This window comes from Phialemonium atrogriseum (genome assembly GCF_030411735.1).
Source record: "Phialemonium atrogriseum strain 8032-3 unplaced genomic scaffold QBC33scaffold_5, whole genome shotgun sequence".
NCBI classification, from domain to species: domain Eukaryota; kingdom Fungi; phylum Ascomycota; class Sordariomycetes; order Cephalothecales; family Cephalothecaceae; genus Phialemonium; species Phialemonium atrogriseum.
Window position 1 is genome coordinate 935,111 of NW_026848142.1, and position 25,553 is coordinate 960,663.

General features: G+C 54.6%; 7 protein-coding genes across 7 annotated transcripts; 3 read left to right on the plus strand and 4 right to left on the minus strand.

Annotated features, from left to right (window-relative positions):
* Nucleotides 1-84: 84 nt before the first annotated feature.
* On the plus strand, nucleotides 85-896 carry QBC33DRAFT_512764 (DUF396-domain-containing protein; the record flags this gene model as incomplete). Its single annotated transcript, XM_060425931.1, has 3 exons — nucleotides 85-154; nucleotides 235-468; nucleotides 529-896. 3 exons carry the CDS (start codon nucleotides 85-87, stop codon nucleotides 894-896), a joined length of 672 nt encoding a protein of 223 aa, XP_060286318.1.
* A 3,744-nt stretch (nucleotides 897-4,640) lies between these two features.
* QBC33DRAFT_530157 (uncharacterized protein) lies at nucleotides 4,641-5,885 on the minus strand. The gene has a single exon (XM_060427206.1). The coding sequence runs from the start codon at nucleotides 5,738-5,740 to the stop codon at nucleotides 4,997-4,999; it is 744 nt and encodes a 247-aa protein (XP_060286319.1). The 5' UTR covers nucleotides 5,741-5,885; the 3' UTR covers nucleotides 4,641-4,996.
* Nucleotides 5,886-6,422: 537 nt separating this feature from the next.
* Nucleotides 6,423-8,471, minus strand: QBC33DRAFT_609465 (uncharacterized protein; the record flags this gene model as incomplete). Its single annotated transcript, XM_060432390.1, has 3 exons — nucleotides 6,423-7,800; nucleotides 7,865-8,348; nucleotides 8,456-8,471. The coding sequence occupies 3 exons, from the start codon at nucleotides 8,469-8,471 to the stop codon at nucleotides 6,423-6,425; spliced, it is 1,878 nt and encodes a 625-aa protein (XP_060286320.1).
* A 911-nt stretch (nucleotides 8,472-9,382) lies between these two features.
* On the minus strand, nucleotides 9,383-12,726 carry QBC33DRAFT_567461 (E1-E2 ATPase-domain-containing protein; the record flags this gene model as incomplete). Its single annotated transcript, XM_060430484.1, has 4 exons — nucleotides 12,188-12,726; nucleotides 11,907-12,130; nucleotides 11,159-11,839; nucleotides 9,383-11,095 (listed from the first exon to the last, which is right to left on the minus strand). Exons 1-4 carry the CDS (start codon nucleotides 12,627-12,629, stop codon nucleotides 9,383-9,385), a joined length of 3,060 nt encoding a protein of 1,019 aa, XP_060286321.1. The 5' UTR covers nucleotides 12,630-12,726.
* Nucleotides 12,727-14,527: 1,801 nt separating this feature from the next.
* Nucleotides 14,528-15,915, plus strand: QBC33DRAFT_609469 (uncharacterized protein). Its single transcript, XM_060432391.1, has 3 exons — nucleotides 14,528-15,138; nucleotides 15,210-15,395; nucleotides 15,460-15,915. The coding sequence occupies exons 1-3, from the start codon at nucleotides 14,925-14,927 to the stop codon at nucleotides 15,603-15,605; spliced, it is 546 nt and encodes a 181-aa protein (XP_060286322.1). The 5' UTR covers nucleotides 14,528-14,924; the 3' UTR covers nucleotides 15,606-15,915.
* Nucleotides 15,916-18,396: 2,481 nt separating this feature from the next.
* QBC33DRAFT_603194 (G-protein coupled receptor) lies at nucleotides 18,397-20,484 on the plus strand (the record flags this gene model as incomplete). Its single annotated transcript, XM_060432178.1, has 4 exons — nucleotides 18,397-18,710; nucleotides 18,847-19,045; nucleotides 19,107-19,313; nucleotides 19,434-20,484. 4 exons carry the CDS (start codon nucleotides 18,397-18,399, stop codon nucleotides 20,172-20,174), a joined length of 1,461 nt encoding a protein of 486 aa, XP_060286323.1. The 3' UTR covers nucleotides 20,175-20,484.
* Nucleotides 20,485-22,114: 1,630 nt separating this feature from the next.
* On the minus strand, nucleotides 22,115-24,968 carry QBC33DRAFT_617418 (glycoside hydrolase family 2 protein; the record flags this gene model as incomplete). The annotated part of the gene is made up of 1 exon (XM_060432682.1): nucleotides 22,115-24,968. One exon carries the CDS (start codon nucleotides 24,966-24,968, stop codon nucleotides 22,305-22,307), a length of 2,664 nt encoding a protein of 887 aa, XP_060286324.1. The 3' UTR covers nucleotides 22,115-22,304.
* Nucleotides 24,969-25,553: the final 585 nt, after the last annotated feature.

The window sequence follows — 25,553 nt, forward strand, 5'->3', positions numbered from 1 at the left end:
GACAGTCGCCCGGCAGCCTCAAAACTTGATGCTCGGAGCTCCTCCTTCCCTATTTCAAGTCTGGTTTGATGAGCATGTGACAAGATGTGGATTTTGCCTCTTGTCGGTTATCTGGGCTCCATCGTCGGGTTCTGCTTCCTGACGCTGGCTATTGGTGCGTCTCTTTTCTTTGCATTGTTGCGGTGTCCCTTCGCGCGTAGCCGTCTGGACTTGATAGCTGACCGGAACCTCTAGCATCGGGACTCTACTATTTGTCTGAACTCGTCGAGGAACACACCGTTATCGCGAAACGGTTCCTCACGCGTCTGATCTACTCAGTCATCGGCCTTCAACTCGTGCTCTGCGTTGTTGATGGCTTCCCCTTTTTCTTGACGGTCGTGGGCATCGTTTCCCACGTTGTATATCTGGGAAATATGCGAAGATTTCCCTTCGTCAAATTGACTGACCCTCTTTTCGTTACTTCCTGCGGTAAGACTGAGCCGTTCCTCAGCCTCATGCCGTCCGCTGCTGATGACTTGTTTCTTCTAGTCCTTGTCCTCATCAACCACTATGTCTGGTTCAGGCACTTCTCCAAGGCCCAACAACGGGCATACATGAATATGTCGTCCTACTACGATACACCGTCAGACACCCCGACGTTCACGGAGATCGCGTCATACTTCGGCCTCTGCGTTTGGCTCGTCCCCTTCGCACTTTTTGTGAGCCTGTCAGCCAGCGACAATGTGCTGCCAACAATGGGGAGCGAGGAGCCCTCAATAACATCGGGGGGTATCGGCGGCGGGAGCAAGGCGAGGCGAGGCCAAGGGATGGCGAAGGCCTTGGTCCACAACATCAGGGCTGCAATCGGGCAGGCCGGCGCGCTGGCGGGCTGGAAACGGCCGAAAGACAGGTTTTGAGATTCGGAGTCGGGAACTGGCGTTTTGTTTGCCACGGCGACGCCTGGTCTCGGCCGACGAGTGCAGGCCGGCGTGCCGCACCGTCGCCGGGACGCATTTTGGTATGTCTCTGACCCCTTACCCCTCTCGTCCAGGCAAAGTGTGAATTTCCATGATGTTATCAATTCGACTAGATTGTATCCGATTCGGCCCATGGCCTTAAATGATGCAAATTTCTGTATAATTCTGACTGTCCATTTCTCACTTTGCCTGGGAACGTTGAATATGCTGTCTGCAGTTCGTTGCTAACACTCTTCGATCCAGGTCGAACAACCGGGCTTGACCCCGTGTATTGATATTGTTACTACTTGATCCATTTAACGACTCACGATGAATTACGAGCTAAGAAACCACGCATTCCCATCGATGCAACCTCGCGATGTCATGGCCCAAGGTGTCCCGAAATGTCGCTCTTTCTTTTGTTAAGCCGGGAATGAAGTCATTCACTCGGCGCTCATGACCTCCTGTTCTGCATTTGCTCGATACATTCTCGCTATTTTGTCAATTGAGACACCTCTGGGTTCTAGGACCATGTCTCCTGCTCAACCAGTTGTCCGTCGGTACAATCCGGTCTAGAACTCTCGATTCTATCTGGCTTGTCATTGCCTGGCCACAAGCAGAATGCCAGGGGCTCTTCAACCTCGCATTGGTCCAAGCTTAGGTAATGCTGTACTACGTGATACTTTCTCTCACCGGTTTCCCGAAGTCGGTTTCTCAACCAGTTTTGCAGCTCCCAGCTTTTCTGAGCTCAGGTTTTCCTGTGCTCGATCTTCCCCCCACCCCACTTTGACTTTCCCCCCACCGTCACAACTTGACTTGTCCCCAAACCTGACCTGTCCCCAACCTGACTGCGCCTACAACTTGAGCTTCGCCACGACTTGACTTGGAAGTCCAGCTTCCAGGACGGGAAGCTGTCCACATGGCGCAATGGGTCCAATTAACTGGCACCACGGGCGTTCAGTTACGGAGAGTTCTTTTAGGTCAACTACTCAATTCCAGGCCATGTGAGTGACCTGTCAACAGTGCGATGCAACAGCCATGCTTGGCCAGGTATCAATGGAAGCATGTCATTACTATCATTATCGTCAACCTTCTCAATTCTCCTCTCCCATTCGTCTCTTGTACCCCGCCGTTGAGGGCGAAGTTACCATGTTGAAAAACACAGCTTGAAGATCTCCCGCACTTCTCGGATCTGCATTTACGTTTTGCAGGCCACCCCGCCGCCAATGTTCCATTCACGCACCTTTTTTAATCCGTTCCTGCACCTCCCCCTCCATCATAACTCAGACCACCCGACCCCAACCCCTCAAGCGAGGTCAGGACAGGCTCCGCCTATGAGATTGTGTATACCGAGCGTCGAGCCCCGTCGCCTCGCTCAACGTTGCGCGGGCGGACCGGTGCAGCTCCCGGCCGTGGCGGCGGTGCGGGGCTCACCTGCCGGAGGGGCAGTCGTGCCGCTCCCTGGCGCCGGTGCCGCCGCGAGTCGGACCGCGCCGATGGCGTCGTACGGAGCCTCATCGCGGGACTGCTGGAGCCACCGGGCAAGTGAGGGCGAGATATTGCAGGCTGTGCGGGGCGGTAGGTGCTGGGGCGATGAGTGGGGAGGTTGCCCTGCAGCTGGTGGGGGAGGATGCTGGTGTGGGAGGTGTGGGACCGGGACCCATGGTGGTAATGGTGCCATTGTCGTGGGTTGGGTGGGATTTGAAGATGTTTTAGAGTTGGGATGTGTGTGTGTATGTGTGCATATATTTTGTATACGTAATATATGAGGTGTGTGCAAGGTGTTCCAAAGAGGCAGGGTCATGCTTCTGTGTCGAGGAAGGGGGGAAAGGGAAAAAGAGAAGACCCCAACTCGCTCCTCCGAAGACGAGGATGGGAGCCGGTTTTCATTCAAGTGGAAGAGCGTTTCCTGCTGACCGCAAATGCTTGCGGCGCTGAGGCTAGCCTCGAATTGGGGTGTTCCATGGTGAGCCGCTTCCCGGCGGCAATTGCACTCTTCTCCTTCCTAGTACAGTACCTTGATACGTTTGTTCGGAATAGGGCCGCCACCAGGCAATTTCAACAGCCATTGTAAGGGCGAGCCCTTTCCTTGATAGGCCATCCGATACGATGGCTAGGTTGTTGCAATGGATCCATGCTGCAGGCCAGCTGTCGCTACACCTGTCGCAGCACACCACTACGACTTGCCGAACCAATTTGTTTTGCTTATTCCTGGTGGGCTAGAAGTGTTGATAGCAATCACATAGGCAGGTGACGATAAAACAAGAGGGGCTATTGATTTACAAATTGTGACATTTTTGCAAAGTCTGTTGACAGGTTTTGACATTTTTGCAAAGTCTGTTGACAGGTTTTGACATTTTCGCAAAATCTGTTAACAAACGATGCCATTGGTCACTAGATACGCGGGGTTTCCTGTCATTGGCAGTTGGTCACGTGAGTTGGAGCTAATAAAACTGAACTGGTGGTTGAGGTCCTTCGAGCGCCTGTTAATGACATTAAATTTGATAAGTGCATAATAACAACTCATTGACCCCACCCCTTCCGGAAAGGAAACATACATGTCATTCACTCACAAAGAAAGAACGTCCAATTCTTGCCAGATTTTACAGGCAGACAGGCTAGAGACTAGCAAAAGGACTGTAATATCCATTTGACAGCAATTGGAGAGGCTGCTTTGAGGGGGAAAGTCTGAGGAACCGAATGGATGGGGAAAATAGTGCTGTCGATATTTGGCTCCATTGTACTTCTATAACAGCATAACCCCCTTTACAGCACCCTGAAGGATGTGCTCACGCCTTATGAGTGTATTGGCCCTTTTTCTCATTTACTCTGTTCCCCCCTTGTTTCCATGCTGCCGTCAGAGCACGCCTGTATTTTGGAAAGGGAAGCCCGTGCCCAGTAGTCAATCCACAGGCTACCTACGTAAGCCGGCGAGATGCTCCCTCCTCTTGCGTTTCCTTTTTCTTCACAGTCAAGCCGTGTAAGGCAACCGGCGTTTGTACTGTGGAAGCCCTGAAGGGAATCTGCCCCGGCTGTATGAAGCAGGGAGGTATGATGCTTGCCCTTTTACTTATTGATACTGGCATCCTAAAATTCGAGGGAATATCGTCATTGACTACCTAGTCTAGGGCAAGCATTGCGTGCTTTCTCTGCCTTCTCGGCTTTCAATCAAAAGTATCTTGATGGGATAGAAGTGGGAAAATTATTATACATTGATCAAGGGTCTTCAGCTGCAAACGAGGACCACAACGCTTTTCTAGCCTGGTCAACGACAGGAGTTGGAGTGGACGCCATGACAAATCGAAAATGGGGAGGGGTAGGTATAGCTATCGGTGGGCTGAAACTGGGTGGGTTGAACCGATCCCATACCCCTACGCACTTTCTACTAGAAAGTGCGCGCAGGGGTGCCTTGTGACTTGAGCTTCTGGGGCGACCAGACCATTTGCCTCTTGCTCGATGGATCTGCTCTCTAGTGATAATAATGCATGGAGTTGCACAGCATTTGTCCAATTGAGGACAGCCGCATATCAAAGTATTGGATATTGACAAGGTTCAAGGCGGGGTCATCCCTTGTAAAGACTAGCGGAGAACGCCTCGGGGGCAAAATGACGCCGTCCTGCGCCTCCAACAGCGATCAGGTCTTGGCATATCAACGCCCAAGAGGCCGGCGGTGACGCGGCTGTTCGGAGAGGCATAGTGATAGTGGTAGTATATCTCCAGAAGTAAACTCATTAACCCACTCAGATATTAGTATCATGAATCCACCGACTAAAGAGACTTCATTAACATTAATGAAGGAGAATCCTCAGTTTATAGATATGGTCGAAGAACTTCCTGGGTATGGTCCCAAACCTTTCTCTGTGCCTTCTCTCGGAGTAAAGACATGACCTTCGCATTTGGAGTACAGTCGCACTTATTATTGACGAGAAAAAAACCATCCGCCTGCCTCTCCAGCGAATTTACACCCGGCTTGCCCTTCCATGGTATGCCACGACCGCCAAAAGCAGCACTGGTGATTTTGAACAAGTGCCTCTGTCCAGACTCATCGTCGCTGAACGAAATTAGGCCAAAAAGGGGCTCAAAGATAAGCCAACGAGCCAGGCCAGGATCGAATTCGGATCCAAACCCCTTCTTACATTGCCCGTGTTGACCGACCCGGGCCAGGAGTGGATGAATGTCACATTGGGATTTTCGTCGGCCAGCTTCTCCAAAATCGTCGTGTTCATGTTTCCGTATTGCGTCTTGGCCTTCATGACGCCGAAATTCCCAGGCCTCTTCAGGTCTATGTCGTCCAAGTCGATAGTTGTCTTCATCAACCCGCCCGCAAAAACGCTGATGACCCTGGGGACTTCCGCTTTGCCTAGGAGAGGGAGAAGATGTAGAACGAAGAGCATTCGCGAATAGTACTCCAGGCTCTGCACGATTTCCAAGCCCTCGGTAGTCTCCCTGCGTGTACCGAATGGTGCGTAACCCGCGGAAAGGAACAGCAAGTCGACGCGTGGCTCCTTACTTTTGATCACCTCGCATACTCTCTTTGTGTCCGCAAGGAGCGAGACCTCGCCTTCCGTCCAAATGACTTCGGCCCTGGGATTGATGGTGTGCAACTCCTGGATGAAAGCATTCGTGCGCTCTTCGGAACTCTTGCAACCGACTAGGTAGATTCTCACGCTGGCACCCGTGGCGACTAGGGCCCTAACAGTGAATTTTCCGATGCCTGATGTACCGCCGACGAAGACGGCGACTCGTGGGGCCGTGGCATCGTTGATCAGCGCGTTGGAGCCTTGTATTTCTGTGTAAGAAACCATTGTAGTGGGTGAGGGATGCCAGCCGATAGACTTGTCTTTTATGTCTGGCTTGGAAAGGATTCTAGGAATGTGATAGACAGAAGAACGAGTCTATCAGAATATCAACTTGTCGTGAGAGTTATTATAATATTACGGCACAAAAAGGCGCCCCGAAGCGCTGGGTTTCGGGCTGCCGGACTTTTTTCATGCCGTCCAGGTGTTTCCATATCAGGTGATCAAACGTTCCCAGTTGGGAGATGGATTTGTGGATTTCCACGTACCACCAGCATGAAGCACCCTCAACAGCATGAGCAACTCCGCGGGCTCGTCAAGGTAGAAGATACCCGGCTGACGTATGGGATATCTATCTAGGTAGTACATCCTACGTTCAGTCAACCCATTTTGTTTTCCTGTTGCTTTTGGAACTCCGCGCATTGGGTGGGTTCAATGGCGGCCGAGCGAGCTGGACAATTGAACCGCCGGAGGTCATAGTACCGCAAAAGGAGAACTCCAATTACCCCCGTTGGTAGGGTGCATTGCCAGTGAAACATGAAATGATGCTTTTATATCAAACGAGACACAATACTCATTCGGCGTAAGGTTTACCGTATCAATATTTACACATGAACAAGGCCGCTTCCGCACCGCGCAGCGCAGGGCATACTCCGCGGACGGAATTGCACAGGAACACGCAAACCGCGATTTAGTTCTCCGCAGCCGAGCACTTCTGCCACTCCTCGACGGCGGTGCCGGCCTCGAGCTCGGCGATCATGTCGTCCGAGGCCTTCTGGCTGATCATGAAGGTGGACACGACGGGGAAGACGCCGGGGATCCTCGCGAAGGCGCTGGCGTCGACGACGCGCAGGCCGGCGACGCCGCGGACGCGGAACTTGGAGTCGAGCACGGCGCCCGTGTCGTTGTCGGCACCGATGCGGTTGGTGCTGGTCGGGTGGTGGCCGAAGGTCTGCTTGTGGATCCAGTCTTCGTCGTCCTTGCCGCAGCTGCCGTCGGCGGCGGGGGTCCCGCTGCAGGGGGGCTCGCGCGGCGTGATGCCGATGCGGGTGTAGATGCGGCGGATCCAGGCCACCATGTCCTTCATGGCGCCGAGGTCGTCGTCGGAGCCCTCGGCGTAGTGGTTGAAGTTGATCTCGGGCGTGTCCTGCGGGTCGGCCGACCGCAGCTTGACCCAGCCCTTGTTGTTGACCGACGAGCCCTTGACGATGCTCACGCCGTACGGCTGCGGCGGCTCGGCGGGCAGCGTGGCCGTCTGGTTGTCGGGCCAGAAGCCCCGGAAGAGGAAGCCCTGCCCGCCCATCAGGAACACGTCCCGCTCGCCGTGCGCCGGGTGCTTCGACTTGACCATGGCCACACCCGCGTCGCCGGGCCCGGCGGAACCGCTGCCCACGATGGGCATCTCCTGGTTGTCCATCAGGTTCTGGCCGACGCCGGGGAGGTCCTTGATGACGGTGATTTTGAACTCCTCGAGGTGCGCTTTGGGGCCGATCCCGCTCAGCATGAGGAGCTGCGGGGAGTTGAAGGTGCCGCCCGAGACGATGACCTCCCGCCTGGCTATGACGGTCTTCTTGGTTCCCGTGGCGCCGGGAGCCTTGCGGTTGTCGGCCGCGTAGAGGGACGGGCCCTCCAGATACTCGACTCCAGTGGCTCGGGGCTTGTCGCCGCACTTGGAGCTGGTGTCGAAGAGGATCTTGGTCGCGAGAGAGGTGGTCGAGATAGTGAGGTTGACACCGTCCTTGACGCCCGCTTGGATGTAGTCGCGAGAGCTGTAGCGGTTTCCGTTGGGGTACGTGTGCTGCACGAGCCCATAGATGCTCTCGGTCTGGTCCCGTTCGGGCGAGATAGCATTCGAATCCCTGGTGAGAAGGTCCGTCATGGGTTCAGTCAACTTGAGGTCCTCCGCATAGGCCTGCATGACTTTGTTTCCCTGCAGGGCTCCGGACTTCGCCTGGTCTTTCGATCCCATGTTCGTCTGGAAGTAACCGTCGAAGCCATGGCCAGCGGTGCCCTTGGGCATGTAGTTGTTCTTCTCAATTCTCTCGAACACCTTGTGCATGTTCTCCGCCCTTTGGACAATGTTAGCATCAGCCGAGCTTTGACTGTGTCTACTGCTGGAAGGAAAACACATACTTCCAAGTCTCGTCGCCGGTCACCTCGTAATGATAGTTCCAATCGCTGTCGCTTGGGAGCCAAACGCACATGGCGTTGATCATGGATGAGCCGCCAAGCGTAGCACCGCGGGGGTAGTAGACGCCCAGCAGCTCAGAGCCTGCGGGGGCGCCACTGTTTCCGACCCAGTAACGGCCCTGGGGCGTCTTCCAAGTCAAGTGGCTGTAGAGATTGTTCCGCGCATCGCCTTCCGGGTAGTGCTTGACGAAGAAGTCCCACGTGACGGTTGGCGTGTACTGGCCGAAGCCGCGACCGGGGCTGGTGTCTCCTGCTTCGATCAAGAAGACTGAATAGCCCGCCTTGGCCAGATTGGTGCTAAGCACGCCTCCACCGGGCCCGCTTCCGATGACGACGTAGTCATATTCGGCGTCAGCAGTTGGGGCAGCGGCAGCAGGGTAAGCAACCAGGAGGCTCAGAGAGAGCAAGCGGCAGAGCCGGCCGAGAACTCCCTCGTTCTTGTTCAAGGACTTCATGGTGAACTAGACCGAGGATGACCTTGTGTGTAAGATCAGATAGCTGAGACCGGGACGACCAGGACACGTGAGAATGGACCTGTCTCTAGCTTCATATTATCCCCCGCCAGCGACAGCAACGGCACACTTCATTGTTAAGTACCGAGGGCCCCAATTTGCTGCTTCATGGATGAGCAAAATCCCCCCTCGCAGGGCAAGTCTCAGATAGTGCTCGCCTACGACCTGCCAAGACAGCAAACTCAAATCAGAGCCAGAGCAATATCGTGATCAGGGCACTAGACGTTGTAGACGATAATTAGCTTGCAATGCTCCGATGTCTTTTCCCGGCGAAGATTGCGGCGAGGGACGCGGTGCTGTTACTCGATACGGAAACCTTATCTGACGGACCCGTGTGCAGCGACACCGGTAGGAGAGTGCCCAGCCGGGTATTGTCTTGGGCTGGATATTGCAATATGCCTAACGGGGCAGAGATCGGAGGTTTGGGCGGATCCTCCTGGGTGCGGGTAAATGTTCGGAACTGGCTAGAACGTCCAGAATGCCTTGGGAATAAGCTTAATCGTTTCAGCGTCCAATCTAATCCCGTGCTCCAATTCTCATGCTGCTCCAGTTCCATGGCGTCAATATCCATGCCCTTGCCGCGATATAGTCTTTCTTTAGAACTGTCCAACTCGAGAGGTGTCAGCAGCCACCCTCAGCACTAACTTTGGCAACAGTGGTACAATACGTTACGTTGCCTGCTGGCTGCTCAGGAAGCCAATCCAGAGGGAGAAGGAGGTTCCTACTTCGGGATTAGCTGGCTCATGGTTACATGGTATGAGATTGAGATGGGCAGATGCTGTCCTTTATTTCCTCCTGACGCAAATAATCTTGGTCTTGTGTCCGGTTCAAACATCGTTAATGGCTAAGAGCTGTGGGGGAAGGTCTACTTAGAACGCCCAAAGTAATGCAGCTGAAAGACAATGAATGGGTTTAGAATATCTATCGACACGCCCAAACTGAAGTCTAATTATATGATGTCTTCGTCGTCCGCGGCCTTCTCCACCAGCACGTACCTGTCCCTGCCAATCGACTCATCCTTCTCATGTTCCAGAGCAAGCTTCTGGAGTTGTCCAAGCATATTCTCAACCAAGGTGTTCTTCCGGCTACGATCCTTTCTGCCGAGATCATTCAACCAGGCGACCCGGTTGAGAATCAAATACACGATGGCGATAACAACGGTAACACCGAACGAGTAGAGCCAAATAATAACCACGGTTACCACATCGGTCCATCCATCTTCCCTCTGGTGCCAGGCATCAAGGGGCGTGTCTACCTCAGACCTCCCGGAGAGCCACCCAAACAAGCAGAAGAGCGTCGCAAGAACGTCCACAGCGAAAATGGCGCTCACAAGCTGTAGAGACGGCCATGTTTTACCGCCACGCGTGACGAAAATGAGCCAATTCTCCGTGAGGGCGATTTCAAGAAAGAGGACTTCCTGAACAGATCCGAAATTCGCGACAACACCGCCGTGAGACAGAAACATGGACCCACGGATGATCCAAGTTCCTGCTGCGAGCAGAATGCCCAAGACAACACTGACCACCCAGATTTTGGGAAGTTGCCATTCGACTGGGCGAGTCTCCGAGTATGCGTTATCGTAAGCCACCGCAATTGTGGCGAGGTCGGCGAACAAAGCGAGGAAAACGACCAAGTCGACCGTGATGGTCTCGTTGATGATGATCATCGAGAGGGTCAAATAGACTTCAAGATGAAGACACAGTGCTATCCGGTACTGCACATAGGCCTTCATGCGCTGAAATATCTGACGCGACGTCTTGATGGCCAAAACGATCGTGCTCAAGCCAGGGGCCAGAAAGACGATATCAGCTGCGGCTTGAGCTGCTTCAGATGCTCCTTCAACTGCGATTCCGCAGTCTGCCTTCTTAAGTGATGGCGCGTCGTTGACACCGTCGCCGGTCATGGCTGTAAGATGGCCGCGTTGCTGAAGCATCTCGACCACTGCATACTTGTGCTCGGGGAAGACTTCGGCGAATCCGTCTGCCCGTTCAACCAGGTCGCGCTGCACGCTTCCACTCAAGCCCCCGCGGATGAGTTTCTCGGAGTTGTAAACCTTGGTCCCAAGAGAGAGCATCTTGCACGTCTCTTTCGCAATCGCGATGGCGTCTCCGGTCAACATCTTGACTGGCACACCAAGCTGACCGGCTTCGATAATCGTCTGCGCGGTGTCTTCGCGAGGCGGGTCGAACATGGATAGCAGCCCGAGAAGAGTCCAATCTTCGTCGTTTTTCTTCACAGCCACCCCCAGGGAACGGAAGCCGCGATGGGCAAACTCTTGCGCCTTTTCCTTGTACATGTCGCTGATTTCCTTGGACGAATTTGCCAGCTGGAGTATGGCCTTTGGGGCACCCTTGGCGCAAATGTACTTGTCGTCTCCGAGCCGGCACTCAGCTGTAATTCTCTTCGATACTGGGTCGAAAGGATAGAACTTGTCGGTCGTCCAACCTTGTTGCAAGATTTCTCGTGCCTTTGAATAGCGCTTGAGGGTCAGGATCGTGACCTTATCGATGGGATCCAGAGACTTGAGGTTGTGCGAAGAAGCGAGTGCTGCGACAGCCATCATCCAGTTGACATCTTGGCCCTCCGAGACGAAAGGCTCACGAATGCTCAGCTTATTAGCAGTCAATGTGCCGGTCTTATCAGAACATAGAATATCGACGCCCTAGATTGATTGAAATTGTCAGATTGAGAGTAAACATACCAACACAGTCCGGGATCGTCTTACCGCTAGTGATTCAATCGCAGTGAGTTTCTGCACAATGGCCTTCTGCTTGGCGAGATACGCGGCCCCCACGGCAAGAGTGGTTGTTGTGACGACGGGCAACCCGACCGGAACGCCGATGATTAGCAGCACAAGCGCATAGTGCAGCAGATTCTGCGAGCCGGGACGCGCAATTCCAATATGGTGGTAGAAACCACCAATCCAGGCAGCCAGGATCCAGAACATGACCAACACCAGGAGCGACGTGCCGATGCTGTCCATGACCGCCTTGAAGTGGCCCTGGTCCTTTGCGCCCTGGACCAGCTCCGCCGTGCGTCCAACAAAGGACTTTTTTGCGGACGCGACGACGACGGCGTAGGCCTTGCCGCGCTTGCAGCCCGTCGTGTAGTACAGGACATCGCCCATATACTTGTCGACGGCCAGGGATTCGCCAGTGATGGCAGACTGGTCGATAGCGACGATGGCGCGGTATCGATGGTCCATTGGGTCGGGTGGCTCGTCGCTGTTTGGGCGGGCTTGCTCAGCACCCGTTTTATTTTCATGTTCCTCTTCTTCGCTGTCGGTTTTATTTCCGAAGCCCTCCCCGGCACTGAGCGTTTTGTAAAGTTCAAAGTCGTCTCGGCGGTCGTAATCACAGATCAGCCGCGCATCACCGGGCACGGTATCGCCTTCTTGTATGATTACCTGCGGGATTATACTCGGTCAGCAATCTGATGTCTTGGGAGCAGGTCGGGAAAGGATACAGGCATACAATGTCACCAGGCACAAGCTCCCGAGCCAGAATGTTTTGCTCGGCCCCATCCCTCACAACGGTGCAGCGCATGGCTATGTCACCCTTGAGGCTGGCAACGACGTCCGCTGCCTCCTTTTCTTGGTAGAACCCGACGAAGGCGTTGAGGAATAGAATGCCCAGGATCACGCCGAAGTCAATCCAGTCGCCAAGACCAACGGCCAACAGAGCGGCCACTTCCATCACTGGTTTGCTAATTAGCCATCTTTCATCTGGAGGATGCACATATGGGGAAGGCTTACCATAAAGAATCGGCCCCATGAAGTAGGTTATGAACTTGTAGAATAGATTCTGCTTCTCCGAGGTCAGCTCGTTCCATCCAGACAGCTTCCTCCTCTCGTCGACGGTCGAGGTCGGGAGGCCGGAGTTGATGTCGGTTGTGAGCCACAGGCCCGGGACCTCTGAGACGCCTCTCGCTGACGGCCCCTGCGTATCTTCTTCAGAACCTTTCCAGAATTGCCACCATTTCCTGCTGCGTGTCTTGCTCTGAGCATCGTCTGGTTTCTTTGCGAGACGGCTTTCCTCACGGTAAGTGCTGATGTATCGATCCAGAGCGGCATATTCGCCAAGGTTAGGGAGCTCCGGAGGAGGGATGTCGCTGGAAGGTTGGTTACTATTGGCCGCGTTGCCTTCGACATCATCTGCGGCATGGTAGTCTTCGTGCCTCTGGAAGAGGCTAGACATGATGTTGAAACCAGCAGGTTGACCGAACCAAGATTGAAGGCGGGGCAAGCAGTGGGTGGGAAATAAAGGAGACAAGAACCAGGCTACCCAAGTTACATCTTTTCGCAATGACCGATTATTACTTATTGCCCAACGTTAATCACGCTCAGAGTCCGAACGGCAGCTGCACAAAGTTCTACGGTTCTGCCGGGAAACACGGATATGCTCGGTTTGAGAATATGTCAGATTACACAGCCACGACATTTGCACAGGACGACAAAGGAGTTGGGGGCGGGACTAGGGACAATGAAGTAGAAATCGGCAAGGCTCGGCATATTACGAGAGTCAATTTGAACAGACTGAAGCCCAGAGTGCGCAGTTACGGCGTGTCACACCTAAATACTGGCGGGTACTTCAACTGACTTTGCTTCCCGCATTGCCGTTATATCCGGAATAGGGGTTGACTACCCTGAAAAAACTCCAACGGACCTACAAAAGGCATTATTATGCTATAATGAGACTGTCGGGCCTCTGACACTTTCTAAATTCTGCTGGACGGCTAGGTCTGTCAGAAACGCCATCCATATCATCCACTGGTATCTATCCTAAGTGACTCACCAGATCGATAATGCCCCGAAGACCACATAAGAGGCGCAAGAGCATGCAGGGAAGCCTTGATACCGAGCCGAGAACGCGAAGATGCAGGTCTCGCACTTCCCCTGCTGCTGGGCGAAGCTACATGCCAGTTCCTAAATGGCTCATAGCCTGCCGACGTAGCACCCTGATCCGGACCCGGAGCCGTGCCCAAGCCTAATTCAGTGCTCTCTTCATGTTTCGCTCGGCACTAATGACATGGTACCCAAACTATGTCTACTAGGAGACGCTATGTTATTTGATATTTTCGCCCTCTAACCTGCGCGTTTTCTGTGCTTCTGTCACGTGCGTGGGAGCTGCTTCTGGCCCATGGTACGCGGCATAATGTAGCGGCGTCGTATCGTGTCTCTTGATGTCTGTGCCGGGCTGGATCGAGTGTTCATGGCGATTGGAGACTCGAGGCAGACCAGCCTATCAACCTCGGGTGGAAGACGGAGGCGTGGAGGTTCAGTGATACTGTGGCGATTCCAGAACGAGAGCGATTGGGGAATCTGCTCATATATCATCACTTTCTCCAAGGCCCGACGGGGATTGACTCCCCTTTGCCCGAACCCCGGCGAAGTTTATTCGGCAGACATGTCGTCGCGCGTCACGCGGGCGTGGACGCGCACCCAAATCCCCACAAGTGCGTTGCCATGGGCATAGCCTCGGAGCGCACTCTAACGTTGATATTTTTGGTTTTGGCAGCACCAATTCCCACGCCATCGTCGAGAGCTAGGATAATTTATACAAGAGCCGAGCATCAGCGGCCACATGGTGTTGTTGTTGTTGCCCACGATGAATTGGAAACATCCTGAATGGATGCATCAACTTATCTCTAACCAAAAGGGATACAATTAGACGCGAATGATAGAAGTCCTCTACATTAAGTTGCATCTTTTTGGAGGATCTCTGCGCCGTTGCTCTGTTTGTTCTACGGGCAGGGGGGCTGTGCGTCACAGGTGGCACCGGCCTGACAGCCGGATTTAATGACAACCTTGCTGCTGAACTAGAACCGCCAGAATCTTTGGCGGGCTGATGTTATCTGCGTTGCACAGACCGACTGCTTGGAGGAGCAAATAGCATATGCCCGCGGAGATGTGCCCCTTGGAAAAGTGCAGCTTGAGGAGGGGAACTCGGGCTGGAGAAAGAGCCGGATTATGTCACGTGATGTGATCTGTCGGAGTAAAAATAGACGGCACAGCCCCACCACCCATTTCTATATCCGGATCCAAGCTTCCTTCCCATTGCTGTGCCTCCTCGCACAGGCCAACATAGCCGATAATAGCTCCGGGCCGCCGAGCATCCGGCACTAACGTCAGCCGCCACATCAACCCGGTATCGCTCTCGGACCTGTAGAATCTCGCCGTTGGTGATACCGGGGCTTATTAGGGCTGACTGTCAGCGTTGTTGACTAGTCTCGAAGCCTACTGCTCCGGCAGGCTGTAAACATGGATGGCGGGAAATTCCAGTCGGTCGCGATGGTTACATAGGCAGCCAATTCTATCTATATAAGAGACAATAGATCTGCCCATTTGGCAAATATTCAGTCACAGCTCATCACCTTCAATCACGACGTCTACATTGCATCAGTTCAGCAACTCGCAGCCAACTTCGTAACCAAGTTCAACTTGCTCTATATCTTATCCGCCAGTTCACTCAAGACCACTCACAACCGCAACCATGTTCAGCAAGACTCTCGTCGTCCTCGCCGCAGCTCTTAGCATTGCTTCCGCTGCCCCGACTGGCACCACCAACTCCGGACCCTCAACGACCGTCTCCCGCACAGGTACCACTCACTCTGTGGTGGCCGGCCGGGCCGGACTCCATTTCGACCCCGAAAACGTCGTTGCCGAGATCGGTGACGTAGTGGAGTTCCACTATACTCCAAAGAATCGTGAGTAGTAGCCATCAGCTATCATAACAACATCGCAAACAGGGCCCTTGCTAACTCCACATGCCAACCAGACTCGGTGGTCCAGTCCTCGTTCGCCCAGCCCTGCCAGCCACTGAACGCAGCCTCCTTCTTCTCCGGCTTCTTCCCGACCGCCGAGGGCCAGAACCCAGAGGTGTTCCAGATCGTCGTCGAGGACAAGAACCCTATCTGGTACTACTGCGGCCAGACGGCCGGGAGCCACTGCCAGAACGGCATGGGTTAGTAGTACCCCCTCCAGCAATGGTGCTTACCAGGTTCATCAGCTAATAATGATATTCGCAGGCGGCGTCATCAACCAGAACTTCAACTCGGCCAACACGCTTGCTAAGTACAAGGAGCTTGCTGCAAACACGGGCGTTTCCGTCAACCCGCCTAGCATCCAGGGTGGCGCTCGCATTGCCAACCCCAACCCTCTCTCCGGCTTCTAAACCGTTTTCCTCTTCTTTTTATTGCGCCTGGATTTGACATCTCACATCGCGACGGGGGTTATGATCTCTACCATATAGATTCTAGACTTGGGCCTGGTGGGTGGTGGGCACATTGGGGGGCATTGATTTTCGGAAGGATTGCATGAGGTTTCAGGCGGCGGCGTACGCACACGGCTTAGACATTTTAGACAGGTTGGCAGCATATTCGTTTTGGACACTCAAACGCAGGAAATAAACACATACTTGTTCTGCCACAATACACTACTGCCATGATATACTTTGCAAGCTGAAATTTGAATAAAGTCTAGAGAACGCTGGAAGGTTCTACTTACTGCATGGACTGTAGGAATAATCAAAACGACAATGAACTCGATGGTAATGCGGAGGAAATGCAAACAGGATACGTGACGGTCAGGGGATACATGATTTGGCTAGCAAATGTGGCCAACAGTGGCCAACAGTGGCCAACAGTAGCCAACAGCCGAACAAAATTGACATGACAAGCTTTCAAGAAAAATGAGGAAGAAACCCTGTCCAATCCAACTCCTCTTAGCGTTGTCTGGCATGGAAGATAAACAATAGAACGTCAATACAAGAAGCCCCAGGCGTGAAATTCCGTAACTAAGCCACATCAACATGCAGAATCTGATAATTGTAATTGAAATCCACTGGCGACACTGTATGTTGCTGTGCCGGCTGTAACCTATCACGAGGACTATTGAGAACAGCCTAGTCGAGACAGACACAACGCCGAAGACCCTCCAAAGTGTCCGGGCAACTGGGGCGAGGAACTCCCAGTTCCAAGCGGCGAGGTGGGCATAGACTCTCGCGTTGGAACCGCTCTAGCCTCATCAATGGCAATGGGCCTTGGCCTAAACGCAGCGATGAGATGCAAACTGCGCGCTTGCGGTTGTGTTGTGGTGCCTCGCATCAGGGTAGAGGCCATGTGCTCCATCACGTGATGACCCTGAGGCCATGCATTCCGCACAGACCAGACCACTAACAGCACTTGCCCCTCTTCTATCGCGTTCGTTCGAATTCAACTAATTTTGGGAGCACAACTCCCTTGCTGTAGGTTCGACTCATTTGCATGAGACCGTTTTCCCTTTTGACAGGTCACAAATCTGGTAAACAAAGGCTCGCCATAACCAGTGCGTTGGCTTTCTCCTATCCTTTCTCTTCTCCTGTGGAATCTTTCTCATTGCTCAGTTTCCAATATGTCCAACGGAAGCAACGGATATCTTCCCATGATGATTGCTGAAGCAAGGGAGACTAGAATTCTGAGAGCGGCAGAGCACTCCGAGTGGCGTCCGGAAATATCTCGTAACAGCTGCAAGGTTTGTCACACACTCTGGACACCTGGTCCAATCGCGTGGTTCTACACCTGGTCATGATGCATCCGCGAAAGCAAACAGCCGTCAGCGAGACTGACCCACATTTGGTTGCGTCGAGGACAGCCGCATGGGTCTATTTTCAATCCGCTCCCACTAATTTCTCGATTTCCTTGGATGACGGACAATGGGTGGCTGAATTCTCGAGGGGTAAGGGAAGCTGCATTTCCGCGACGCAACTTCCCGAAATCATCAGGCCTCAGCCAATCTTGTCATTACTGTCCATCCAATCGCCTGGCGGGCTTCTGGAATCCGGGACGAGTTGTCCCTTCTGATGAGCGTCGAGATTCTCTCTCGGACAACAGTTCCGCAGGGACTCGATGGAAATGTCAAAGTTGCTTGCTGTCATGTTTGCTATTTTCTGGCTAGAAAGTCCACGCACGCCAGAGCCCTCAACTGCATGGCAAAATTCAAGGAGTCAAACATCACTGACAGGATGAAGGGATACACATTTACGCCACAGGTGCTCTTCGTCTACCTGTTTCTTTCCTCACCTCCGACAGCCTCACATCTCAATATAGAAGTGGCTAACGTGTTGTGCAACACCATTCGGCAACTTAGCCCAATCAACCACCCTTGCCCTTCCACGCATTGCTTGACGCACAGCAAGATTGGGCTGAGGCCCAGGTGCACGAAATGGACCTTTCCCCAGACCAGCGCGGTCGCTCCTGTGTACCGCCGCGTACAAGGGGGTTCTTGGCTATGATGAAGAAGTCAAGTTGATCCCGGGTGAAGCCCCCCTTCCTCGTCCCGAAGAGCAAAATGGTCCCGAGCCTGCAGCCGAAGCAGGATTTTCCTCGCCAGGTTTTTGACTCTTGCCTCGTGTCGAGATATTATAACGCCACAAAGAGCTGAAAAGCCCCCATCATCGTGCATCTCTGGTATTCGGTTGTTGGCGTCGCTCAGCCATCTCGTCTTCAAATCCCTTTCCAGGAATTCTATCCCCCACCGCGCATACGCATGCCCCACGCCTTCTGCATCGTGTGGGCTTGACGATCGGCCAACGGCACCAAACAAGGCGAGTCTTGTCCAGTCCTGATGAACCGAGAGCAGGCTTGCAGCCTTGATTGCTCCGTTGGCTGACCTGAAACGTCCATGCCAGTTGCTCCCAGCATCTCGGCCACTCACTCTCCAAGGAATCAATCGAGCCCACCAGCCCACCCCTCCCATCCAGGGCTCGACCAACTGCGTCCGCAGGGATACATACCTACCATACACCGACGTGGCTCTGGATCTGGCGCCCAATCGACGTACCGCCCCTGAAATCGTCGATCAAGTGAAGCCACCAACATACACCAACCGCCCCTCGTGGACACCCTGCCTGACGCCCCCCGAGCCTCAGCTATTGCATCATCCTTACCTACTTCATCCCCCCTCTCTCCCCCTTCTCGTCCGCCGCAATGGACAATACCACCGAACTCCCGCTTCGTGCTACCAGCCCCTCTGAACAAGACTTCATGAATCTCACCGTCGGCCAGCGAAGGGTACTCCAGGCCACCGAGAGGGTTGGCGCGTCTCTTAGCCTGATAGGCGTCATCTTGATCTTCATCACGTACGCCGCCTTCAAGCGCCTGCGTACCGTTCCCAATACCTTTATTCTGTTCGCCTCGATTGCAAATGTCGGTGCCAGCATCGCGTGCCTGATCGGCTTTGCCGGCCTGAACGCCGGGGATGACTCGGCGCTGTGCCAGGTTCAAGCTTTCCTTCTCGAGATGTAAGTTCGTCCTTGGTCTGGAATTCGCGTCTCCTTCCTCCCCCTCTCGGCCTCCGTCGCCTCGACAGACCGAGGCCCGCATGATAGAAGAGGGCACGCGATCTCTAACAGTGTCCCCCCCTTGGACGGCCTCTAGGTTCATGCAGTCCGACCCGTGGTGGTCTCTCGCCATGGCGGTCAACGTCTACATGGTCTTCTTCCTCGCGGCGAACCCGAACAGCTTCCGTCAATACCTGTGGATTTACAGCTTGGTCTGCTTCGGGGCTCCAGCCCTGCCTGCACTCATCTGCCTCATTCTTCGCAAAGATTCACGGGGGATCTACGGAAATGCCACGGTGGGTTGTTTCGGACTGTCCACTTCAACTCGCATAACTCTGACGATGTGGTATCTTGCAGCTATGGTGTTGGATTGACGACAACTGGAGCTCGCTACGCATATTCACCTACTACATGCCCATATGGGTGTGCATCCTGCTATCTGGCGTCATCTACTTTGCTGTCGGATACCAGGTCTTTCACCAGCGTAACCAGCTGCGCAACTTGACGCTTAGCAACCCCGCTAAGGAAGTGTCCAGTTGCGATATAAGGGATTCGGCGGAAAAGGTTAGTGCCGACTTTTCCTCTTACTACAGGCTGATATACTGCGACCCGTTCGTGATGCTCTATGTCCGGTTTCTCCAGTGCAGGAACCACCCCGCTGACCACCGACATTGCACCCACCAGGCATTTTCCGGCCAACAAGGCTGCTATGCCACGGTCGTGACCGAGGTCCGAGTTACCGCTGAGCGTTCAGACGACATCCTGCCGTCACCGCCGACGCCCACACCATCCATCGCGCCAGCCAACCGACCATCCACCCAAGGCCCGTACCCCCAGCATGCCTGGTCATGCCATTCCGACGGCGCGGTACCAGGCTGCCCATCCTCGATGACAGCACTAGCGACCTCTCCATTCGCCACCATATCCAGCATATCATCCAGTCGGGGCCCCCCGCAGCGGCGGACGCGGGACGGGTGGACGTCGCAGCTAGCGCGCTCGGCGGGCCGGTTCGCGGCCAAGATCCGCAACCTGGACCCGGTCAAGCTGGCGTACCTGCGCACGTCGTTCGTCTTCGCCATCTCGGTGCTCGTCACGTGGACGCCCAGCAGCATCAACCGCGTCTACACGCTCGTGTACCCGCGCCGCTTCAACTTCGGGCTCAACCTCGCCAGCGCCCTGGTCCTGCCGCTGCAGGGCCTCTGGAACGCCGTCATCTACTGCGCCACCAGCTGGCCCGCCCTGCGCGACGAGGTCGGCGACCTGAGGGCCAGGGTCGCGAGGCGCGCGGCCGGCGGGAGGGCGGGGCGCGGCGGGAGGGCGGAGGGGTCGGCGTCGCGGTATGGATGGGCGGGGGGAGGGAGGCGGGAGGTCGAGCTGAGGGCGAGGGCGGCTACGGTGAGAGTTTTCAGGGGCGGGTCGCTGTGAGGGTGCGCCGTTTATGTCTAATGTTTGATGATTTCTTATCTTTGGTTTTTTGGATGCTTCGGCTCATTCCTCGTCCCTCCTTTTTTGCTGGCCGGGAGCCAGTCGGTATAGATAGATATCCTTCTGGTTAGGCGGAGAGCTGTTGTTGTCTCCTTGGGGTGGAGATGCGATCATGAGAACAGCGATCCCGTCATATAATCTCACGTAGCGATGATCTGGGAATCTTGGTTAGTTTTACCAACTGAGTGGCCACGATGGCTCGCCAGCTCTTGTTTGAGAGAGGTTGAGCCTGATAATGAGTTCCATGATGACGTAATGAGTCTACAACTCGCCTCACCTTTGATACGTTCCTATGTTACCAGTGATTCACTTCTGGGTTGAACTTGGAGTGTTGACACGCTCCTTGTCCGTCGCACCAGAACAAGGGTTGATAAACAAATTAACTGACTTGGTACAATAACAACAGGGAGTGGTGTAATGGTCAAATGTGATGCTGACCGCCGTACCTATGACAGCCACCTCTGGGTCTCGTCTGAAGGCAGGCATTCGATCCTTCCACCACTCTCTGTTGTTTACTTTTTTCCCCTTTTTTTTTTCAATTCCTCCTCCCACTTCCCGCAACATGGAATTCTCAACCAAATATTTACATGCCTGTATTTGCTCAACTACCTTGTACATTTTAACTAGGCCACCTTGCCAACCAAATCGAAACCATAATTACTACCACACCTCCTCCACGTCCCTACCGCCTCGCGCAAGGCGCCATAGGTCGACGAATGGATACGCAGCAGCTTTGATACCTGCCTTCCTATCCATATCAACAGCGTGAAGAAAGCCATCATCAGGTTCCTTTTTGCCGTGCAAGATTGGAGAGTCAGCCCATCCAGGGAATGCGGAACATAACCTTCACTCCGGGGCCGCCACATACGCATGGATGCAATCCCACTGTCCGTCCACCCTTTCCAATACCCCGCCTCGGGGGCTATGACTTCCCCGGTGTTCTGAGTAGGTATATGAAGTGCCCAGATTGAGACCCAGATCCCCGCAGGTATATGCTGACATACCTGCAGTTCACAGTCCTCCATCGAGGACCCCTCCTCTCGCGACTTGGCCGGCATATTCGACAGATAATATTCCGGGCTCGGTTCCCTCGAATCGGCTCCTTAGCTAGGAATGAAAACAGTATGGTGAGTGACTCTGTCAAACCGGCTCTGAAACTCCAAACTCACCAGCTTGAGAACGAGACAAACCCCACTAGTGATACACGACAACCGAATCCGCCATCAGCCCAAATCCATCGTCGATCATGCCCACGGGCAGTCTCAACTATCCACCCTAGCCATCATACACGCTCTTACGCCACATTCCACAAACTGAGACCTACAGCGCAGGCCCTTCGTCCCCATGTCGACAGACCTCCACCCCAGCAACAGTTTCATAGACGAGGATTGGCACGTGACGTGACATGCCTCATCGACCCCGAATAGGCCTGTTCCCAGCCGGCGGAGATGCTCCATCCGCCGCTAACCGGCCGCGCCATCGACCAGATCAACCGGCGAGCATCTGGAAGCCTACTGCGAGCGACACAGTCGAGGAACAGAGGGCTTCTGGGAGTATCGTCTTCGTCGTGGACACGATGCGGGCTCTGGTCTTTTGGCACCGTGGACTGTTTCAAGGGCCTCTACGGCCTGTTACTGCAGCATATCCAGCCGCGGTACGGGGCATTGGCCTCGAGAAACTGGGCGGATTCGAACGACTGGCGGCGCCGTGTTGGGCCCCTGGCGCGTCGGAGTTTGTTGATGAATAGGTATCATAGAGCGAGCAGTATCTGGACCGGATAAGAAAGGCGTTTTCGGCAGGGTACTGAGCTCTTGACTCGCAGGTGAGGAGGCTTGCTGGCACTGTTATGCAGGAGACTTGGGAGTTTCCTAGTGATAAAGGTATAATTGTGTAGGCAGGCTTATTTCTGACGGTCTCGTGGTTCTAGACATAATCACAGCCAGGCCGTTGTCCCTCCTTCCAGGCACACGGCAACCTGCCCAGAAACTCTATAACGCCGTACAGATCCAGGACCAATGAAAGTAGAAAATTAGAGACTTGGAACGAAGGCAAAAGAATTAGTGCAGCCCCCTAAGCTATCCTGACCTCTGCCCTCGCAACATTCTTCCCGCTAACCTGTATCGCAGCAGCCCCTCCTCCCCCGCCGACCTCCAACTCGAGCGTCTCCCCCGGCCACAGCGTCACATAGTTATCCGACCAGAACACGGGAACCACGTCCCCCCCATCCCTGTCCACGAGATTCAGGCGGACGAAGAACGCCGGGACCTCGGCCCGGTTCTCGAGCACCACCTTCCACTTGCCGTCCCCGCCGGTCGCCGGCTCAGCCGTGACCGAGACATCGGCGGCCGCGAGCCTGTCGAGGGCGGTGAAGTCTGCAAACTCGGACACGGGCGTGTAGAACCAGTCCGAGGCGGGCCAGTCCACCGTGTCGGTTTTCTCGGCCAGCCAGTAGACGTTCCTGCTCAGGGTGCTGTTATCCTCGTCGTTTTTGAGCACCAGCCGCAGGAAGACGACGCCGTCGACGGCGCCGCCGAGCGCCCTCGTCAGGTCGGCGATCCGCTTGCTTGTGTTTGGCTCCGTCGAGGCCCGCACTACGTCGCTGGAGAGGGCCTTGCCGTCAAGCCCGATGACGTCGACGGCCACTGAGCGGGGCCCGCTGCGGTCGAGGGAGTGGTTGATTAGGTAGGCAGACTTGTTGACGTAGTCGTACGCCACGTGCTCGACCCGGCCCGCCACCTTGGTGCCAAAGTACGCACCGGCGGGGTGCAGGTAGTAGTCGAACAGGCTCCAGTGCAGGTTCGGCCAGGCGCCATTAAGCATCCAGTAGATGGCGCCGGTGGCTGGGCGCTCATTGTTCCACAAGGCTGAGTATCCTTCGAACTCTGCCCGTGTCGCTTCGTAGTCCATGATCTGCGCCTTGATCAGGTAGTCGTCCAGGGATGTCGGGGCGCCGTACCGGTTCCAGAGACCGCCGTTGTAGATTGTGCGGGTGCTGAAGTCGGAGTTGCTGGGCGACATGTGGAGCAGGCTTTTGTTCGGGCTCTTCCACAGGTCGTCCTGCTCGCCCTTGGACAGGAACCTCTTCAGGCTGCTCAGCTCGGGGGTACCCACCCCGGGACCAAGTTCCGAGCCGAAGCCGAAGGCAGCTCCCAGTCGCTCCTCTGCCGGCTTCGTGTCGTACCAGTAGTTGGGAGGCACCCAGTCGTAGGGACCTTCCATCTTCAGCGACGGCGGTCCGAGATCCTCTGGGTATCCGTCCTTCTTCGCAGCGTACGGGATGATGGGAGTTTGCCAGTCGGACGCCGCAAGGGCGTCTAGGTATATGGCGGCAGCTCGGTCGTTTGGCCAGAAGTCGCTTCCAACCAAGAAGGTGAGGATACTTGGGTGGGTCTGGAGCATGTGTGCCTCGTGCCACATGCTCGCGTTTGCCGTGTTGTAGTCATTATCGTCCCAGATCGGTATTGGGTCATCGAGATTGTCGTTGTAGCTCCAGGCTTCCCACTTGTCGCAGCATTCCCATCCCGCCATTACCATCAGCCCCAGACGGTCGGCGATGTCGTAAAACTCGGGATGCTCCATTTTCCCCTCTAGGCGGATTGTGTTGAGCCCCATTTCTAGCATGTACTGTGCCTGGGCGGTGAATTTGGCGCTGTCCCATCGGAGAAAGATGTCTGACGTGTAACCCGCGCCGAGGACCTGGAATGGATGACCATTGACGCTGAAAATGCTATCGTTGTACGAGTTCAGCTGGTGGGTCACCTGGCGAACGCCAAATTTTCGCTCCTCACTATCCGAGAGGGAGCCATTGACCGATACTGATATCTGCCCCTTGTAGAGGGGCTGCTCTCCCCATTGTTTGGGCCACCATATTGCCGCATCGTCGAGCGATATCTCGATATTTATTTCATCGCTAGCCAGAGGCTGGAGTGTCAGGGATTTCTTCAGGCTCAGGGGCTCGCCAGAAGTACCCTCCTTGGAAACCATACCCTCGACATCAACAGTTGCCAGTTTATTCTCCAGGTTTTGGACTGCGGCCTTGAGAACAACGACTGCGCCCCCTTGTCCTACGGGCCTGTCAAAGGTTGTCACGGCTCGCAGAGGTCCCAGCGATACAGGACCAGTCTGTTTAACCGTGACGTCTCGCCAGATTCCAGTCCCATTGTCCGGAGGGGCCGGATTCCAGTCCACGAATCCAATGGCGAAGTCATGCATATAGTCGGTGGGATACACCTTGAAGACTAGTGCATTGACACCGTCAACAATACTAGAGATATCGTAGGTGCGGCCACCGTATGCGCCGGACTGGAACGCCTTGTCGGCGAGTTGCTTGCCATTGAGGAAGACGTCGGCTCTTGACGTGATGCCGTTTGTCTCGAGGAAAAAGTGCTTGCCCTCTGCTGGCTCAAGGGGGAATTCGTTACGATACAGCCAAGGAACGAGGAATTGGTCGCTGTCGACACTTCGCAGGTTGTCTGAGAGGAATAATTCCTCCTCGTTGTACATGCCGCTCTGGATCAGGCATCCCATCAACGTGCAGCGCGAGGCATTGACGTGGGTCCATTCCGAAGTGTCCAAGCCAGGCCGGGACAAGGCAGCCGGTTCTGTGGTGATCTTCAAGGTGGATTGTATATGCCAATCTGGAATTACGGACGACGTGGGAGCCGGCGTCGCAGCGACTGTGACGCTTCCCAGGAGAAGCCCCGAGAGCGCGACGAGGTTCTTGAGCCTAGCCATTGCGCTTCTGCCTGGGAGGAGATGGGTGCTCCGAGCATCCCCCTATCGAACGAAAGAAATAGGAAATAGACTACGACAGCATCTAGGATTAAGCCCTAAAATGGTGCGATGATGGCGATCCCTTTCCCCACAGTATTAATGAAGGACCTAACTCCCCACTCCCCAGTCATGCATACTTTGCAAGGTCCAAATATTCGTCTCCTAGGATCCCATTAGGATGCAGATGAGGCAGGACGAGGAGACGTATAAATAAGCTTGGCCCGCTGCCTTGGCGATCAGGTCAGGGTGCAACAACTGGCTCGGCCGGCTTCAATATTTGGGGTGACAGTGTTGGAGTCACGACAGTGTTGGAGTGACAGTGTTGGAGTGACGGTGGTGGAGTGATAGTGTTGGAGTGATAGTGTTGGAGAGGCAGCCAAGCCTCACGAAGACACTCAACGACGCACGAAGACACTAGTTCTCAACCGGGAAGGAAGTGATGGCCAGGGCACGTAGATCCTGCCGAATTAATACCATGCAGGCACAAGACGGTTGAACTATGGAACTATGGTTCCATGATAACCGCCAAATTAGAAGTGGAAGCTT

What these genes read in the sequence shown, in the direction of transcription:
- QBC33DRAFT_530157 (XM_060427206.1), bottom strand. Translation starts at nt 5,740, where the DNA reads ATGGTTTCTTACACAGAAATACAAGGCTCCAACGCGCTGATCAACGAT.
- QBC33DRAFT_609469 (XM_060432391.1), top strand. Translation starts at nt 14,925, where the DNA reads ATGTTCAGCAAGACTCTCGTCGTCCTCGCCGCAGCTCTTAGCATTGCT. An exon ending in CCACTATACTCCAAAGAATC is followed by an intron (nt 15,139 to 15,209) that starts GTGAGTAGTAGC and finishes CATGCCAACCAG; the next exon opens with ACTCGGTGGTCCAGTCCTCG. An exon ending in CCACTGCCAGAACGGCATGG is followed by an intron (nt 15,396 to 15,459) that starts GTTAGTAGTACC and finishes TGATATTCGCAG; the next exon opens with GCGGCGTCATCAACCAGAAC.